The sequence below is a fragment of the Brienomyrus brachyistius genome, chromosome 10 (genome assembly GCF_023856365.1).
Source record: "Brienomyrus brachyistius isolate T26 chromosome 10, BBRACH_0.4, whole genome shotgun sequence".
NCBI lineage: Eukaryota > Metazoa > Chordata > Actinopteri > Osteoglossiformes > Mormyridae > Brienomyrus > Brienomyrus brachyistius.
The window spans coordinates 7,337,604-7,358,125 of NC_064542.1; the positions used below are offsets into that span (position 1 = coordinate 7,337,604).

The following is a 20,522-nucleotide window of genomic DNA, read 5'->3' on the forward strand; positions in this document are numbered from 1 at the left end:
GTTTTTGCATAGCACAAAACAAGGTTTATACAAAAGTTAAACATCTACTGTCTAGAATGCATACAACATATTCATAAACAATCTTTATTATTTCATGTGAACATGTATCTTTAAAGCATGATAGTAATTGTCCATACAATAGAATCAAAACTATAGTTTTCTATACATTTCTATTGATACACCCTGTATTTACTTGGAGCCCAGCTGCACCATAGTCAGAAGCAAACCTGTACCCTTCCAGGACCTCGGGCCAGACCACTAGCTCTAGCTGCAGGGGTGCACAGACTGAAGGCCAATGTTACGCCGCTGGACTTCAGCTAGAGCTTATGTTGAACAATCATATCTCAGAACGTCATTAAAATTTAGATTATTAACATTTTGAGCATGGAGCTACAGTGTCACAGATACTAGCACAAATAAGTGTGCGTTTGTGTTCAAGGATCCACAAAAAAGTCCAAGAGCTGATGAGCACAAGTCAACGTATGGCATCATATAACTAAACGGTCTAATAACCTCATTTGGAAAGCAAATTCAGTGAAGTTTGAGTGCACTTCAAAAAAAGGTGTTTTCGGTGTGGAAAAACACCCATAAAATGTGTTCTCATCTGCAGTGTTGATTCAGTTTGGGCTGAAGATGTTGTTGAAGATGGAGTTGTTCTGTGCAGAACATCGTTCTAACACATTAGGCTAGAATATCTTGATTTCCATTAACATGCAGCAATGAGATTCTTAGTAGAATCTTAGTAGATTCTGTGAAGATCTTTGTTTGTCAAACGTTGTGTGCATCCTCAGGCAGTTTGGCAGCTATGTGTGGAATGCTATCAGTGCAGGTGAGTAGAACTGGCAGACCTCCGTCGGGATAAAGTGGAGGTCTCATTATTCAGGGGAAAGTCGTTCCAAAAGGAACGGGGTAGAAGGCACAGCTTCTCAGGGGTGGTGCTCCATGTGCTTGGCGTACATCACAGCCAGGACTAGCAGCCTTCTGTCCAACCTGAACCGTGCTTCCCAAACTTCAGAACTGCATACATGTTCCATACAGTACGAGCCAGTATGAAGAGTGCGCATGTTATAATACTAGCTATGGATCGCATTCCGACATTTAAATATTACAGTTACATTCTTACTTGCCACAATTCTATTTTAAAACATTGCTAGTGTGTACAGTCTGTACTACAGACACACAAATATATTGTTCGTAATAGTCTAAATATAATCGTTTCAACCAGTGAAGCTAATGAAAGAAAATACATATTTAAATCCCTTGTGCCCAGAAAACCTCTCTGTACAGCAGCTCTTTAAAAACACCAGACGCTGACCTTAAACGGAACCTGTTTCCTAGCTTTATAGTTTTGATGCTTTAAATACTGCAGGACTTAATTCTTAACATCATTTTTTTCACAGGAACATTTCTTAAATGCAACAAATAAAATCATTCGCCGTTGGAATTCCATGAAAATTTTTAATTCATTTGACGAGACCTTTTCATTGCGGTCACTAACCTACAATCGTAAAAAATAAAATAAAATTTAAAAAACCTTATTTTCTGACCGAAAAAAAAAACTCAGATCAGCTGCTGTGACCCCAGACCCGGTGACTGGAAAGTGACATCTGCTAACTATTTATTTATTTTTATTTATTCATTCATTCTGAATAGATGTAGAAAATGGCCGTTAAGTTTACGTTCGCTCCGATAACCCGGGGCACCAGAATGGGAGCGGGAATTTGCAGTAGGTGACACTCTGTGCCTTGGAAAAGCTTCCTTCATGGTTACCTTCTCAGGCTTTACCCCACAGCTCACACCCTGGACTCCGTGCCCCCCACGGCCCCCCTGTAGCCCGTCCTCTGACTGGCATGGCAGAGGAAGGGTGACATTAGTGAGGCTGGAACAGTCCTTGTATGTTGGGCTCTCTATTCAAGTAGGTGGCCCAGTAGACTAGGTTGAATGTGCCGAAGAGTAGGGGGAAGGCTATCCGCGACATCCTGTCGATCTTGCTCACGCTGTTAAAGGTCTTCTTGGTTTCAGGGGGTTTGGACTTGGGCTCCTCCTTTGACTCGGTGGGGGGAGGCGGAGCGCTTTTGGCGATGGTGGCCAGCGCGGGATCCCTGGCGATGTTGGGGGCGTAGGCAGTGGCCGTGGCGGTGTATGTGTTGTTCTTCTTGATGAGCGATTCCCTCTTTTTCTTTTGCTAAAACAGGAAAGGTGGATACTTCAGAACATGCCGCTGTTACATGAATATACATCAAGCACAGCCAACACTGAAAAAGTAGGAGCAACATCCATGTAGAGGTTTACAGTTACATCCAGTCTACATACAGTCTTGCTACTGAGGTACTTGTGATGTGAGAACTGCATGTACATAACTTGCAATGTCGATATTAATATCGCGCATCGCCAGTGGTGGGCATGGCTCCGCTAATCCGCTAACTGCTAATTAGCGAAGCTAACCTTTTCATTAGTGGATTAGGAATTAGTTAAATACACTTTATTGTAGACGGCTTAAACTCAAATATCTGGGAATCATATTCATTCTCATTAACCTCGTTAACTATGGTTAGTTTCTAAATGCTGTAAAATGTCCTCACATCGACTTAGGTTTGCGTGCCCCCATTACTCTTGGTGAAGTGTGACGAATGGAGATGTATGTTTTTCAGCATGTATGATTTTTGCGTGTATTTTGTTTAGGGGGGGGGACCTTTTCAGGAACCACGCTTTTGCCGTCCCAGGCATAGCTCCTCTTGGTGAAGTAGTTGACGGTGGCGAATTCGATGAGGGCGGAGAAGACGAAGGCGTAGCAGACAGCGATGAACCAGTCCATGGCGGTGGCGTAGGCCACCTTGGGCAGGGAGTTCCTGGCACTAATGCTGAGAGTCGTCATCGTCAGCACGGTGGTCACTCCTGCAGGGAGCATGAGGAGGTGAGCTGATTGGTTGATAATTTTTTGGAATTAAGGTTGTCTGGGCTAAATGTTAGTGAATCAAGATTAAATCCATTTAAACGGAGTTACCCTGAACTAAGCAGAGAACTGGGGCCTGTATCATGAAGCTGGATTTCTTGCTTAGCTGGATAACTTGCTGGATTTAAGGTACCCTAGTTTAAATGTAGGCCTACTTTTCTGTAATGTACTTTTCGTTTAGCTGTGCCCACTACTGCACATCACCCAGCCCTATTTGCCAGTGACATTGCAGTGCGTTAAAATAACTGCAATAATCACCAGTGTGTGTATGAAAGGTTTAAAGTAAGTTTAAGAATTGTATTACAGTGTTTATGAAGAGTAACATTCATTTTGAATACTCAAATGTTGCAGCTAGAAGGGCATTTATTGTAAAAGAGTCAGCATCCACGTTGACAATATTCCTCCATTATAAACGCTACAATCATTTAATTTTTTTATATAACTAGTGATGGGGAAAAGCCACCGTAGGAGGAGCGGTGAAACTCGTCAGTTACGCCAGAGCTTAACCCACTTCCTCCTGCACACTGGCTCCAGTAAACTCGGCACTGGCTGACAGCCCCCTGCAATCCCACGCACTGCGGCTTTCTTACTTGTTAAGTCTTACTTTTCCCATCGCTAGTTACATCCACTGCTCCTCTATGAATGAACTACACTAATCAGACCCAGAGAGAACACAGTGCAAATATAAATAATGTCGCTTTCTCTGCCCTGTGCAGACTGACTTTAGCTCCAGTGGAGCGATTGCGGCATTCGCTGTATCTGCACATCTCCATCTGCGTGGTTTTTTTTTAATGCACGCCACCCTCGGCCACAGTCACCTCTGCCTCCTCGCTGTCACAGAGGAATTCCTAATGCCAGTAATAGTGGCGGCAGTGATTAGGGGGGTTTGTGTGAGAACTGAGCACTCGGACGGCGAATGCCCACGCTCCTGAAATACCCCAATACGCTCTTAGTTCCCCCCACGTGAAATGAAACACTGCAGGCCGTCCCTTTGCTCATGGTGACGTTCGTCCAGGGGACCTGAGGCCGGGGTCTCTTGGGGGCACCTCGTCAGCTGGAGAGCACTGTCCGCTGAACATCCTCACATCACAACCACATCGCTTCTCTGATCAGATGCAGTGAGGGGGGGGGGGATGGGAAAGTGATGTATCACACAAACTCATCCGTAATGTGGTTCTTCCTGACGTCGGTGTCTCCCCAGGTAAACAGCAAATACAATTAGTTATACAGCATATAAATAAAATTGGCTCTTTCATTTCATTAATTTCACTGGATTAACAATGCAATCCATGACCCATCCTGAGCCACCTCATCACATTTTAATTTTTGTATGTCTTATATTTAAATAATCATTTCGAAATTAAAATTATGCAGTATTAATTCATGGTTTCATATTTTATTGGGATCTACATGTAACAATATATGAAACCAAAAGTAGCTAATTGAGGTCAGAGATGTAATTAGCTCGGCCAGTTTCAGACCAGGGCCGTCTCTCCGCTTAAAAACCATTAAGAAGCAGTAACTGGAACCCGCCGCCGCCGCCATCTAATTAAAACAGCGGTGTCCCAGCCGCCGCCCAAAGATACGGCTGCGCATACAGTAGCTCTGCTCTTTTCACGGACCAGGATACAATATTGTCTGTGGATGTTGTCATGCCTTGATGTTTAATTTCTTTTCTTTTTTTTTTTGCACTCGTCCTGTCTGACTCCGCACTTCATGTATATACAGTGCTCACAAAATGTCTTGGGACACTTGCTAAATTTAGTAAAAAATATCGCAAAGATACTGGTTTTATAACAAAAATCATTACTTAATTCATTTGTTTACAAAAAATATCACATTAGAAACAACCGGAAGTTTTAAAGTGAAACATTATTTTCAAGTACTAATAAACTGAAACCCAAATTATATTTCTGAAACAGCTGTTCCGGGTTAAAAAGTTCATGGATATTAATCATTGCTTTGTAATCAGTAACGTCTTTGCAATAACATAAAACACCAAACATTTGCGTTTCGTATGCCTTTGGAAGCAAATGAGGACGATTGCATTTAATAGTAAAATGCCAAGAACAGAACGGAAAAATAACAATAATAAAAAAAATGTTTGTGCGGAAGATACGTTAAACATTGCTTGTCGGTGGACTTCTTTTTTCATGAAACCAATAAATCTGCAACATTATCACAGAATTACGCAATTAAAATTTCTGTGGTTACCATACACATTGTGTGCTGAGCTACGGTATATGTGAGAATAAAGCCCCACTTGACAAAAGCTGATATGGATCCAAACGGTGTGTTCTGCATACTGTAACACGCGCGCATTACGGTGGAGGAGGCATGTGTGACGATGCGCGATTGTTAGCGTGGTACGTTGTCCTTCATGAATGTCGTTCTGTGCGGACAGTGATCCTACAGCACGGTACTCCACTCTCATGAAGGATTTCACGCTGAGAACCGTACCTGGCAGCATCTTTGATCAAACTCTTAAATTAAATCCAATTTGCTTTAAGTTAATTAAATGTAATTTGTTTTATTGGCCAGCTTGCCACTATCAGTAATGAGCTGTCAGAAGTTCTGTACTGTGTTTCATTAACACACTGTAGAGACGTTGGCCGGTCCCGGTACCCATCGTATGCAAGCCAGTCTCACGCCGCGGTTATCAGGGGATGAATTAGAAGAATGATGAATTAGTACTATACAAACAATGTAATTAGTCATATTTATAGAAGACTCCGTCAGGTTAAGTCTCACCTGATGACACTTTTATTTGTTGTAAAGAAGGTTCACGAAGGCAATGTGTATAGACTTCTACCAGAAATGAACGCAATTTATATACATGGATATTGTATATTAAAGATCACACATAGGTCTCTCTCTCTCTCTCTCTCTCTCTCTCGCTCTCTCTCTCACACACAGACACACACACACACACACACACAGACACACACATTTACCTAACTATTTAAATACATATCTAAATGGGGACCTTCCATTCACTTCTGTTTGAAAAGCCCTAATCCCAGTCATGACATCCGTAACCCCCATTCATTTCTATGAACAAAACTCTAATCCCAGCAATGACAGCCTTAACTCAGCCATAAGTAACCAAACACAACACTTTTGGCATCTTTAGTTTCTTGATTGCAGTCACAGATTTTTATAAAATTGAATTTCCCCTTATGGGGGACAAAACAATTTATATCTAATGTATATCTGACCCCTGGGTGAGTGTCTCCTCTCTGGTTCTGCCTCCCCACACACACACACACACACACACACATACGCACACACACATTATATTGATGTGCTGGATTCAATCTATAACACTTTGACAGTTTGATAGAGAACAAGGTTTGTTGCTCCTCCTGTGTATTAGATCAGCATCTCTCAATGTCCCATAGGGAACTGTTAACCTAAACACCACACACTTAAATCCTTCAGATCTGCCCTGAGACCAGGTGGTTTACACAGAGTTTACCTCCGTAAACAATGTGAAGCACAGGAGAACAGATGAACAACCATGCTGAGATAACTGTGCAGATTTAACTGCTGGGCCGAAGATCTTGAACAAGATTTACCGACTCGGAAATCAACACTGGAATCAGTGACTCACGTCCTCGATTGTATGACACTTTCCGCACTCAGGACTGAGCTTCGCTTTTCATGCTACCTCCACACTACCCCTGCTTATCCCCGAAATTTATGGACGCAGAATCGAATGAGGACCCAAAGATTCCCTGACATTCTGCTAGCCAAAGCCAGGAGCCTGTGCCAGCCAGCTGTGCACCTCAATGCCTGCTGATGATGAAATCAGCAGATGCATCAACGAACAGCTGCACAGAACTGTAAACACACTGCGCACTGAATCAGAGGAGCACAAATGAGCGAGAATAACGACCTGAGGCTGATATAGAAGCTGCGTGATGCTGCACACAGGGCACAAAGCAGAGCGGCACAATACGGAACACAACGCAGGTTAACATAACCTCCTCGTCTCATTTTACAATGACCAGTAAGCATCACTGTACAGTGACGGAGTCCCACTAACACATGTCCACTGTGTAACACTGCTCTGATTTGTTTTCTTTTGAAGATTACATTTAAATTCCATTCAGAATCCGTAACTTCTTTTTTACACTCTACTTGTTATGAATTATAGCCTACTTTTTGTACTCTGAATGGTGCATGTTGGGGATCGACTTAATTAGACAGGGTGGTAACTTCAAGTCGGGCCTGAAAAGCCACTGAGGGGCGAATCTGTCAAGTTTCATCCACATCCAGCTGAACGGCTAGAATTCTCTGCTACCCCCCACCTTTGAAATCCATTGATTTCCATAAAACTACATTACCGGCTATACAGTGTGATTTACTCTGTGTAATTTTGCTTCGCATTACCCCGACACCTTAGCGCATCCTGCTTTAACGTTTCGCTTACATACTTATTGCACTCATTTATGCCCCGCATACTTGCCGTCCTATTAAAATGTTTCATCCTGTCGGGTATAATGAGTCTCACTGAATTCTGGGCTGTTAAACATTATGATCAGTACTTGAGATTACAAAAATTGGATTGGGAGAATTGACAAAAAAATGGCAACGTCATGGAGGGTAATTGTCTGTGAATTAGCATTCTACATTCGAGCTGTATTTGCTGAAGATCGGTTAGATAAATTACCTATGAGCAGCTCAATATGAGAAGATGAATGCTAAAGCCACTACAGGGATGAGTGTTATTGAGCCTCTTTTTGGAGAAAAAAGCGGTCTCTTTTTTCCTTAGGTAATTGATATTTAATTCATATACAAAGAGGTGTACAGTACTCACCAAACACAGTCCTGGCAGGGACAGATTCCCTGTTAAGCCAAAAGGACACCTGGGACAGGATCACTGTCATTATGCAGGGCAGGTAGGTCTGGATGACAAAGTAACCGATCTTCCTCTTCAAGTGAAAGTGTGTCGTCATGACAACGTATTCTCCTACGAGCGGCCAGGAGATGAGAAGGCATTTTAGTGAACAAAACGGACAAGGCAACGAGGGACAACACGTATGTATTCTATCCAACTTTAGGTTAACGTGTACTCTATCCTGTGTGCGTATCACTGTTGTCATGACAACCATTGCCTTAGCTGCGCAGACAGATCTAATCCCAGAGGCACCTCCTTTCATAAGGGTCCATACATATTACTAATACATCTTTCACTTGTTAAATCATTTTGAATATTACCGAACACGACAAAATATTACAACGGAGTACGATTCCCATACTACTCTTTAGTAACGTATGTGCATTTCAACACTTAAACTTAAGTGACCTAAGGAAGTCACATCATTTAAATAGGCAAGTAATAGTGACTGTGTTATCGGCAATTTAAACAGCGTGACTCACATTTATGAGAATACAGAGGCTGAGCACCGCATACCAGTGAAACAGAATTCTGCCATATTTAGGAACAGACTGTAAAGTGTCAGGTCAGGACTGCTAGGAGACGTGCTGTTTGTGTTCTTGTGGAACTCGTAGGTAAAGTTCCATCCAGACAGCCCTGCAGCCAGTCACCTATTTCCAAAATCCAGGTGGGGGAGGACAGTCACCCGAGGGGGTAGATACTCACCCAGAAAGGTACACCGAAGGGGGGGGCACTCAGCTGAGGGGGGCACTCACCCAGGTAGGGACACTAACCAGAGGGGGACAATCACCCATGGAACACTCACCTGTGCTGGACTGCACTATTCCAGAGTCCACAGTCTGTCCAAGTAAGTCGTACTGGTTAAGGCGGGATCCATCTTCAGCAACTACCACAGACTGCTGTGCCCCCCTCGTCCACACATACACAACTTCTGCACGTGTGTAGGCATCTGGCAGGGAAAGGATTAGGGATCCAAGGTTTACATTTAGACAAACTCATTAACTCATTTCATTCACTGTCCTCATTTTCCATCCCTGGCCCCTTGATCCCTTTTGGGGAAATAGAGGCTGGAATCTTCCCCTTGTCGAGAGTAACCAGGGCTCAGAGATTCATCCACAGTCTGCTGCTCGCACTCTGCCACGAGCTTCAGGTTCCCCCCTGAGATGATGCATGAATGACTGATCAAAGCAGCTTTTACACGCAACCTGGAAAGTAACATCTGACAACTTTCTTCAAACCTCATTCCCAGTGCGGTAGATGCGTGTGCAGTAGATGTAGGAAGGAGCACTCACAGCTGCCAAACTTTAGTGGACAGGCGTGGGCGTCCATGGGGAAGTCCTCCAAGTGCATTGGACATTCCGCCCGCACAGTCAGTCTGGAGGCAGGGAGAATGAAAGGTGATGGGGCCATGCTTAATGTGCTGTTATGTACAATTAGGTACAGTTATGTACCAACATGTACTTTTGTGTACCATTATGTATACCATCATGTACCATTATGTATACCATCATGTACCATTATGTATACCATTATGTACCGTCACATACCATTATGTACCGTCACATAATGTTATGTACCATTACAAACCATTATGTACCATTACATACCATTATGTACCATTATGTACATGCTTTATTTTTCTAGACCAGTGTTTCCCAACCTGTGTCCTGTACTATGAAGCAGGGTTCTGGTTACTGGCTTATCGGGGTAACTCGTCGGATTTAAGGTACCACAGTTTAAAGTGGACTCCATATTCATTCACTTACATTTTGCCCAGACCACCTTAAATCCGACAAGTTATCCCGATAAGCCAGTAACCCTGCTACTTAGTACAGGCCCCTGGTCTTTAGGGACCCCAAGACGGTCCACATTTTTACTCCATCCCAGCTGTCTGCCAGTCGGTCCACATTTTTGCCACCTGGAGCTGAGAGGGAGCAAAAACATGAACTGTTTGCAGGTCCCTGAGGACAGGGTTGGCAAACACTGCCCTGGTCCCAAACCTCCTTTGGTTCTTCCATCTATTTGCCGTAACCACTAATTCTAGGCAGGGTCAGACTATTCATCTTGGTAGTAATTGCATATTTGCTCAAAAAAATAATAAACACAATTTAACATTACAACATATTAACAGTAACACAATAAAAACAAGAATTTCTTAATTTCTCCAAAAAGTTGCAGATATCTTGTTGGATAAACAGGTTTGTTCCCAAACCTCTCCTCAGGGGCACCTCAGCCACTCCACGTATTCGTTAAATTTCTCCACCAGCTCAATTAATTAATCAACTTGATTTGTAAATGAACTCAGTGAGGCACTGATTAGCCAAACAAGGTGTGCTAGAGGTCAGGATAAAAAACCACATGGTTGTGTTGGTTGGTTGCTGCAGATACGGCGGCTGTTTCAGGAGATGTTTTGAAATGGCAAAGCCGACACATTCGACAGACATAAAATGAACCGCGTATCGTTTTAGACCAAAATAAGGATCATTTATACATGTTTCCGTGACTACCTAAGACATTCGCACAGTATTTAAACTGAACTGTTCCACCTATACATGCTGACTGATATCCAGCCATGATCTCGAATCTAAACAGTGAGATATTCTACGATGAGCAGTTAGGGGAGAAATGGGTGGATTTCAAGCCCTGAACTTGGCACCTCATGGTGTAGAGCAGTGTCCCGTCCTCTGTGATGCGCAGCAGTTTGTTGGGCATGGTCATGTTGTGGGCCACGGACTTCTTGCCGTTGTGGAAAAAGGTGTCCGGGGTCCAGATTTTGCTGGCCATCAGATTGTTGAGACGCAGCACGGTCATCGGCCCCTTGAACTTCAGTCTCTCATCTTTCCAGCTTTGCCGGAAAAAAACATCAATAGTATATTCCTGTGCGGGCGACAAAAGAGTCGGACTCAACCTCTTGGTCAGCACCTTGGGAGGGTTTTAATACATGGAGAGGAGCATACTGTATCAGCATTGCCACTTTGACTCGCCGGGTAAGTGTATATGACCTATTTATTCCCAGGGCAGTAACTCTGAGAAGAAGCAGAGAAGGCTTTCACAAGGATTACGGGGCCTAATTGGAGCATCCCTTTAATATTGCAGTGAAGATCATCATGTGATGGATTTGCCTGGAGACTCACAGTAATGACATGGCAGTGCTGGGTTCCATAAAATAACACAGTATGTCAGGGTTAGCAGGAGAGACCGAACTTAGAGGAAAGGGAATTATTAGCCGGACTACATTAGCTATTCATTTGTGACCCACATGTAAATGTAGTACGAAATGTGTATGATAACAGAAAGAAGAAAACGTTAGGACTTGAACATATTATATTGTACTGTATGTATTGTAAAGAACTTGTCGTTTCCCTGAATTGGGTAATTAGAGTTTTGTAAAGGAAGCGATAGTGTATTCTGTATGAGGGGGTAAGGAATAGTAGTATATCATAAGCCTACAGCATCAACCAATTTACTTTAAAAACTTGCTCAAATTGCTAAAAGTGGAGAGCAGATTTAAAAAATATGTTTTTGAGAACATTTCTGTAGACTTCAGGAGGTAGTGCTATCATTCGACAACTGGAGGGTTGTAGGTTTGAGCCCTGGTTCCTCCTGACCCCATCAAAGTGTCCTTGAGCAAGACACTGAACCCCAAATTGCTCCCGGTGAGCAGGTTGGTGCCTTGCATGGCAGCCTCCGCCACCGGGGTATGAATGGGTGAATGTGAGGCATGAAATGTAAAGTGCTTTGAGTACTTGTAGGAGTATAAAAGTGCTATATAAATGCAGTCCATTTCACGAGATTTTCAAATGTAACAATCTTCTTTGTTGGATTATATGAGGACTTAGTGAACTTTGGTTCCCAGTACGATGGACGAGGGAGCCCGACTTAAGGTCATGGGTGGTCCCATCTCAAAAACAACACAAATGGACTGAGGGAGTTTAGGAAATTTGCTCTTCAACTGAGAAATGGCAACGAATGGCAAGTTATGAAGGTCATGACTACTAAAAATAGTACTATTGTGCAGGACTGCAGTCTTTCAACATGTGTAGTCATGTGACAAATAAACAACTGATTTCTGGTAACTATTTGAGCGATGCTGAGACCATAACAGCCATTGACCAAGAGTGGAGGAGCTGGATAAATGTCCATATGTGTGGAGCTGTATGGTTATCAGGTCCAGGAAAGGCAACATGCAAGCAGGCCAAACAATTCCTTCGCTTTCTCCCTAACAGTGAAACAAAACATAAGGTTAACAATCTACAGAACCCATGCAGACGACAATATGGACAGTGGCGTAAAATGACAAATGAATGCAGAGTAAAGGTAACGCGGACGTACCATGTCATGGTCTGATACCGGTCCGAAGCTCGTCACAAAAATGTCAGTCTTGACTTCTGTTAAACGCTCTGTTGAAGCAGGAAATTAAGAGGTGAAGTAATCCTTATTAAAACTCCTCATGATCCCAAACTCATTGATAGCTAGAATGTTTTTATACACCGATTCAGGTATCCCAATGTCCAATCATAATTAACCAGGTTCCATCATAGCAAGAATGTGTATAAATCATCTGTGCTCTTCGGCACTTTGCAAAGAGAAAATCACAAATTCCACAGACTGTTAGAAAGACAATATTTAATGTAACCATGGTGTGTCAAAAAAGGGAGGAGAAGGTCATTTCATTATTTCCTTACCAAATGAAGCTGAAAATATTGTGATAAGATGATTAACTAAGTACTTCGAAGGATAATTACTAAGCTCTATTTATGGAAGTTCTTATATGAGGAGAATAAACAAACAACATAAAATAAACTAGATCCATCCAAATCTATCAAAAATGCCAGTCTGCAGTTATATGGCTGTTTTCCATATACAATGTAAAACTTTATCAACATGCAAAGATACTTTGAGCAATTTTTATTTTCTCTGTAAATATGAGTGAGGATTTGTATGAGTACTTGGTTAAGGTTCATGTGAGCAGCAAATGTGAGTATGAAATATGAACGTACTTCATAAGCTAAGCAGAAACACATATCTTGTTAACATGCCTCCCGGTGCCTCCAGGCAAAAGGTTCCATTCCTGCCTAGAGATAATAATTCGCATGTTGTCCTCATAGAAAAAGCACACACACCAGGACTGCAGAGCTATCATGTAAGAAGGCTACAATGCGGGAGGCCACACCCACTTATAGTGAAGGAATACCATATAAGCCCCGCCCCTTGTGACATCACGAGTCGCTAAGCACCGCCTATGAACCTTTTGTGACTGGGTGCAGAGTATCCTTACAGTGCTGAACACAGCTGTAGCATGATGGTGATGCAGCTTCCTGCCAATCAGTTTTCATCTGTATAGGTCGAAAGATTCTCATTCTTAAAGTTTGTGTTTAACGATCATTTGACTGATAGGTTCTTACTAACAAACGAAACAGTCCCTCACTATGAACCTGGTAACCATCAGGCAGTTTAAGGCAACAGGATGGTGAGATGAGAGACACCCAGCTGTCTCTCCTGCTGCTTGTGTCAGGCGGAGACACGTTGGGAAGATTACCTCCTAGGCCAGGCCTGAGTCGGTTGTCATAGCCGTCAAGCAGGCTGTCTAAGATCCTGGTGAACACCGTGGTGTTGTCCTTCTGCTCGTCGGAGACGCTGCTCTGCCCAGAGCTGGACAAGCCGTGTAGGAGCAGCATTATTACTGTAGTAAATCTAACACCACACAAGCATATATACACACAAGATGCATGTATTTGTGTCTTTGGGGGGCTGTTCTGTTCTCTCGTCCTCATGAGACAAACGCTTCTCATAAATCACAAACGTGGCATTTTTTAAATTATTATTTGTGGTTCGGCTACATACCTAAAAATGGAAGTTAGTGACAATTCCCCAGATATTTTGCTACATGATGTGTGTCTGTGTGTCTGTGTGTGTGTGTAACTGATTGATTAACTAATTGATAAATTTCTTATTAATAATTGTATTTACATTTCCAAGTTTCCAAAAGTGTACAATAATAAATGAAACACGGGAGATGCTTCGGCAAGGAAGCTGTACACAGACGCCACTCAGAAACATTTACTAAACACAGTGTGCCTGTCATTTCCGATACATCAAGGAATGTTAAACCCTGGAGATTAAGTGATATCTCGAAAATGCACGTGTCCGTCAAAATATATTTTAACTGTAGAACAATTAAGAATTAAGTTCGTGAAGCCTTTTTCTTGTTTTCTTTTTGAGAAGGGGAGAAGCGTTCGGTAAATGTGATTTGCATTCGGATTAAGCCACGCGATGGGCTCTCAATGAAGCGCTATCGCCATCTGCAGGTCATCTGATGAGCAACAGGAACACACTACACACACTGCAGACACAGGAAGGAAGCAGCGCTCGATAGTATTCTCCAATTGCACCATCCTATCATCTGTGCTAATTAAGCCAAGCTTTTAATTAACATATGCAATTGAATCCTAGTGTAACGATATTAATCAAACCTTGCATTACTTTGTAGGAAACCCTATAAATGGCCTCTTATCTTAGTGATGTAGTATGGACATTAACAGACAGTACATCACTACAGCTTAGGCTGAATCCCGCTGTCTCCGCTCCGCTTCTATACTAGATGGCAGACGCAAAGGCGGACGCCGAATTGCCTTTAGAATCATTACCTTTTCCCGCAGATCGCGCTCAGGAACTGAACACAGGCCCATACACACATCACGCTATTTCCAGTTTGTCCCCACATTGTTCTGATTGATGTCAACTGCACTGCAAGGGGAAAAAATCGCACATCAATTCACGCTGAAAAATACAAAGTGGAAGTCATCACCACCAGTTACACCAATTACATTAAAACAGGTCCCCACTCAGGTACGCCCAGTACGTCTCTAACTTTGCTTATGGAAACTGAAAGAAATAAATAGTTCTCTATGAAATTAGTCTTTAATCATCTAGCAGCAATGTGTATAATACGACTCTTTGAATCACTTGTTCAGCATGCAGCCCTTTACTCACTGATTTCGGTCACATATGCTGCACGTAAAATAACTGACTGGAATCACTTAGGACTTGTTCTACTAGCCGTCATGTTGGCTGTAAGATCTAAAACCTTCGGAAAGGGCAGCCTTTTCGCTGTCAACGAAAGATGTTCAAAAGGCAGAGAATGCCGAATGAAAACACGTAAAGTGTCTATAGATCCGTCTGAACTTCAAAACAGACAACGCGCAGAAAGAGACGCACCGGCTGCTTCCTCCATCTATTACAGCTTTCATAATATCGCCGTCGGGGAGCTATAACGCCTTAATCACGGGGAGCTGACTGTATCTTGAAGTATTAGTTTCTAATAATATTTCATAAACGTACATTTTGCCTCGCCGCCCAAGAAATTGATTTTTATTGAGGTTATCATATATGAAATAGAAGGGAAACGCAGGCGAGGGCGATTGCTGTTAAAATACATACAACTAACAGCCAGAACACTTCGGACTCATCTTACATCAAGCGAGAAAAGCACGGTAATGCCAATAAGCATGCAATTCATATAAGCCGCGTTAAAAGATTTTACCAGGGAAGGCTGCGATAAATCAGAGAGCATATCGCTTAAGCACTGGAAGTCACCATACTAGAGTTGTAAATAATACGAATTAAGGTAAAAAAATATATATATACAGATAAAGTTACAGAAGAGATGTGATATGCCGTATCCGTATCGTAATTCAGCACATGCTTTATCATATTAATCCCTACATGCTGATCAATTGAGCAACAGTGTGTACTGTCGTATAGTACAAGCAGCACGCAGTGCAAGTAATCCTTCAAAATACCCAGACAGTCACGGAACAAGAATGTTATGATAAAAAAAAACTATTCTGTATACTAAACGATCAATTCATAACCAAATCCGGCAAAACAATGTCTGATTAATTTGCATCAGTCATTTCTCTGGAAGAAATCGATTAAGTGACGTTCAAAAGACAAAATCGCTTACGGCTTTGTATCTTGTTAAGTCAAAGCAATTGAATACACACAAAATCACTTACAGTACCATGGTAAAATAAGTCGATTACCTTGAAACTTTTTCTTAAATATACCTTTTCAGTGTTGTTTCTGTTCTGTGTCAGATCCTCAAGACCACAAATCTGTTGAATTTCTGCCCGCCTGACGCCGCTGAGTCCGCACGCCTCACACTGTGCCTCGGTGCGGGAATTAAATTCTGCTCCGCTCCCGCAAATTGGTGCTCAGTGCAAAATGTGCCTGGACGGTGAGATTGTATGTAAGCAACGTTTCTCACCAAGACAATAGTAATGTGTCTCTGTGTAAAGCGGATGAGAAGTGCACTGTGACTTCATGCCAGGGCGATTTTATTTTAGAATGGAAGGTGGTACCAACCTTTCATCCTAAAACCATTCCGCCAATTTTTTATGTGCTGCACAATTAAACTTCCAGTGCTGCACACTTTCTATGCATGGTTAAATACATATATATTTTTGTTTTCTCTGGTGTTATTTAAGTTTAATATTCATTATGTACTGCACTTATATTTCACATTCTTCAAGGCAAAAATATTTTGCATAGGGGACACACACAGAGGGCACATTAGTATTCAGTGCAACTACCATTGTTATTTGATCAGAAAAATACAGTTATCTATGTGTAGAAATGAACTGGAATGATTCAGATAGCTGTTCCATGGGTGTTATAGATCAGCAATATTCTGGATGAATCTTTATTTAATTGCACATATATCACAACACCAAAAGCACATTTACTGTCTCTTAAATAGGCCTAGTTTACGTATGTGTGCACTTTACTCTGCAACTTAATGACGAGTCCATTTAATGAAACCCAGACTACCAAGCTTCTTAAGTAACATGTAACGCACACATTTTACATTTAGCAGCAATTCTGACCAAGAATGAAAACAGCAAGGAAGTGAAGAGTCTTACAGATATTTTGCTTGTATGCAAACACATCAATAACTGCCTCAGAAGTGCTGCCCTATTGGTCTCAGGTAAAAGACTGTGCACTACACATTGTCTACTGTACGTATGTCCTACGTTTCTCTCTCAAGATGTCGTACTTCTGAGTTTTGTCTCTTATATCCGTCACAAGAGGAAAGTGAGGGGATTCAACTGACATACAATGCAAAAAGATCACATATACAGGGTATAGTAAAGATCACATATACGGGGTGTAGTAAAGATCACATATATGGGGTGTAGTAAAAATCACATATATGGGGTGTAGTAAAAATCACATATATGGGGTGTAGTAAAAATAATATATATGGGGGACGATGGTGGTAGTGCTATTGTTCAGCAACCAGAGGGTTGCAGGTTCGAGCCCTGGTTCCTCCTGACCCCATCAAAGTGTCCTTGAGCAAGACACTGAACTCCAAATTGCTCCCGGTGAGCAGGTTGGCGCCTTGCATGGCAGCCTCTGCCACCGGTGTATGAATGGGTGAATGTGAGGCATGAAATGTACAGCTATTGAGTACTCGTAAGGGTAGAAAAGCACTATATAAATGCAGTCCATTTACGTACACAGCATGCAGTAAAGGCAACATATATGGGCTGTAAAGGTCACGTATACAGGGTGCAGTAAAGGCAACATATATGGGCTGTAAAGGTCACGTATACAGGGTGCAGTAAAGGCAACGTATGTGGGGTGCAAAAGTCACATATATAGGATGCAGTAAAGGCAACATATATGGGCTGTAAAAATCACGTATACAGGGTGCAGTAAAGGCAACGTATATGGGGTGTAAAGGTCACGTATACAAGGTGCAGTGAAGGCAACATATATGGGCTGTAAAGGTCACGTATGCAGGGTGCAGTAAAGGCAACGTATGTGGGCTGTAAAGGTCACGTATACAGGGTGCAGTGAAGACAACATATATGGGCTGTAAAGGTCACGTATACAGGGTGCAGTAAAGGCAACGTATGTGGGCTGTAAAGGTCACGTATACAGGGTGCAGTAAAGGCAACGTATGTGGCACAGAAGGACAGAAGGTCTTTATAACCAAAGATGTTGTTTCATGCAATAAAGATAAACCAAAACTGAACATTAAAACATTTTTGATCTGTCATGCATATGATGTGTATCATATATGGGAAGTAGTTAAGATCACATATGTGGTATGTAATAATGATCATATACATACATGGGGTGAAGTGCAGATGACAAGATGTAGCATGTAATAATGATCTCATATTTGGAGTATAGTAATGATCATAGTAACATGGTTACACACAGTAATGATATAGTGTGCAGTTAAGATTGTGTATACAGGGCGTAGTAAAGATCGTGTGTAACCATGCATATGGGGTTCAGTGAAGAGCACGTGTATGTGGTGTAGAAAAGATCACATATATGGGGTCTAGTAACAGTGTTTTATATGGGGTTTGAAGGTCACAGGGGATGTGCAAAGATTACTCAGAAGCTTAAATGCTGACTAACCAGCCTCCTTTATGTATTTACCTTGAGAGTGACGAAGGTGACACCATTAACATTGAAATGACAAAGCTTTTCATGTTCAAAAAGTGCAATAACTTTGCTAATAATAGTCATAATAGAAAAGGAACAAAATGACAAAGTTACCTATGAAATCTCATGGTGTGATGTCTGTGAGGACACCGCAGTGCCTGTCCATAAATCGGCCCTGCAGGTGCAGTGAACATGTCGGACGGCTGATTAGTAATCTAAGTGATCCCCGGTACTTTACTGTCCAGCAATTAAAATTTCTCCTGTACGATGCTCCATAAAAGAGCACCTATAGACAAAAGGGCTCAGGTGTAAATCTATTGCTGCCATCAGTGGACGACTGATCACAACTTGAACAAAGAGTCCAGAATGGATCAATGGTGTGATGGCAGATTGAATGGAACCGACAGCACAGAAGGACAGAAGGTCTTTATAACCAAAGATGTTGCTTCATGCAATAAAGATAAACCAAAACTGAGCATTAAAACATTTTTGATCTGTCATTTAGAAGACAGACGTTCTCAGAATTTACACTTGGAAAAATGAAGCAAACAGCATTTGCAATGTTTGTCATTATTTGAGAAGCATTTAAAATAACAGAGAGGCAGGGTTCCATGGAGTTCAAACACGTTTCTCAGCATTTATTTGAAAATCTGGGTGTCATCAGTCAGCAAGCCCGTTTTTGGTGTTTGCAGTGTTTGCAGTGTTTGCAGTGTGCAGTGTGACTTTCAAACACTTGCATATCCCTCCCCAGCAATTCCAGTAGAAAAACAGTGAGTGCAGGTACAGTATCCTCTAGGAAACATCCGAACCAGGGCTTTGGTGTGGTTTCTCGTTTCTCTGATCAAAGAGAAAGAAAATGTACTACTGTATCTAAAGGGCTTTGGTCACAGAAATGCTACTCCCAGCTACTTCACTGGTAGTGGGAGCAGCAAAGCAAGCTGTCTGACTGAGTTAAACTTGTAGTGCAGAAAGGCTTCAGAGGGACATTATGGAGATCTACCTTCGGTGTTCACCTTTGGCATTCCACAGAGTTCCTGGCAGATGTCAGCAAGTCTAAGTCAAGGATCAACAGATTAAAACCATGGCGTACAGTGGTGGCAACCATGTTATAAGCTGTGGGGTATAACGGTAGGAACCATTTCATACACCATAGGGTACAGTGTTAGGAACCATTTCATACGCCATGGCGTGTAGTGGTAGGAACCATTTCAAACCCTATGGGGTATAGTGGTAGGAACCATTTTATAAGCAGTGGGATATAGCGGCCGGGCGTGACCACAGTACAGACACACAGGGTTACGGTACGCGGAGGGGCACCATGCGGCCGGGCGTGACCACAGTACAGACACACAGGGTTACGGTACGTGGAGGGGCATCATGCGGCCGGGCGTGACCACAGTACAGACACACAGGGTTACTGTACGTGGAGGGGCATCATGCGGCCGGGCGTGACCACAGTACAGACACACAGGGTTACTGTACGTGGAGGGGCACCATGCGGCCGGGCGTGACCACAGTACAGACACACAGGGTTACTGTACGCGGAGGGGCACCATGCGGCCGGGCGTGACCACAGTACAGACACACAGGGTTACTGTACGTGGAGGGGCATCATGCGGCCGGGCGTGACCACAGTACAGACACACAGGGTTACGGTACGTGGAGGGGCATCATGCGGCCGGGCGTGACCACAGTACAGACACACAGGGTTACTGTACGTGGAGGGGCATCATGCGGCCGGGCGTGACCACAGTACAGACACACAGGGTTACGGTACGTGGAGGGGCATCATGCGGCCGGGCGTGACCACAGTACAGACACACAGGGTTACTGTACGTGGAGGGGCACCATGCGGCCGGGCGTGACCACAGTACAGACACACAGGGTTACGGTACGCGGAGGGGCACCATGCGGCCGGGCGTGACCACAGTACAGACACACAGGGTTACGGTACGTGGAGGGGCATCATGCGGCCGGGCGTGACCACAGTACAGACACACAGGGTTACTGTACGTGGAGGGGCATCATGCGGCCGGGCGTGACCACAGTACAGACACACAGGGTTACGGTACGCGGAGGGGCACCATGCGGCCGGGCGTGACCACAGTACAGACACACAGGGTTACGGTACGTGGAGGGGCATCATGCGGCCGGGCGTGACCACAGTACAGACACACAGGGTTACGGTACGCGGAGGGGCAC

General features: G+C 43.1%; 1 protein-coding gene across 3 annotated transcripts; it reads right to left on the bottom strand.

The window, feature by feature from the left end:
* Positions 1-52: 52 nt before the first annotated feature.
* Positions 53-16,161, bottom strand: LOC125750901 (gamma-aminobutyric acid receptor subunit alpha-1-like). Of its 3 annotated transcripts, none has more exons than XM_049029258.1 (10): positions 15,926-16,161; positions 14,504-14,603; positions 13,396-13,508; positions 12,189-12,256; positions 10,513-10,733; positions 9,149-9,231; positions 8,662-8,805; positions 7,776-7,928; positions 2,693-2,895; positions 53-2,185 (listed from the first exon to the last, which is right to left on the bottom strand). In XM_049029258.1, the coding sequence occupies exons 2-10, from the start codon at positions 14,578-14,580 to the stop codon at positions 1,871-1,873; spliced, it is 1,377 nt and encodes a 458-aa protein (XP_048885215.1). In that variant the 5' UTR covers positions 14,581-14,603; positions 15,926-16,161; the 3' UTR covers positions 53-1,870. The 3 variants fall into 3 exon arrangements, with proteins under 3 accessions (XP_048885215.1, XP_048885216.1, XP_048885214.1); XM_049029259.1 differs by having other exon boundaries at positions 14,504-14,598; positions 15,902-16,161; XM_049029257.1 differs by having other exon boundaries at positions 15,902-16,161.
* Between the last annotated feature and the right edge of the window lie 4,361 nt (positions 16,162-20,522).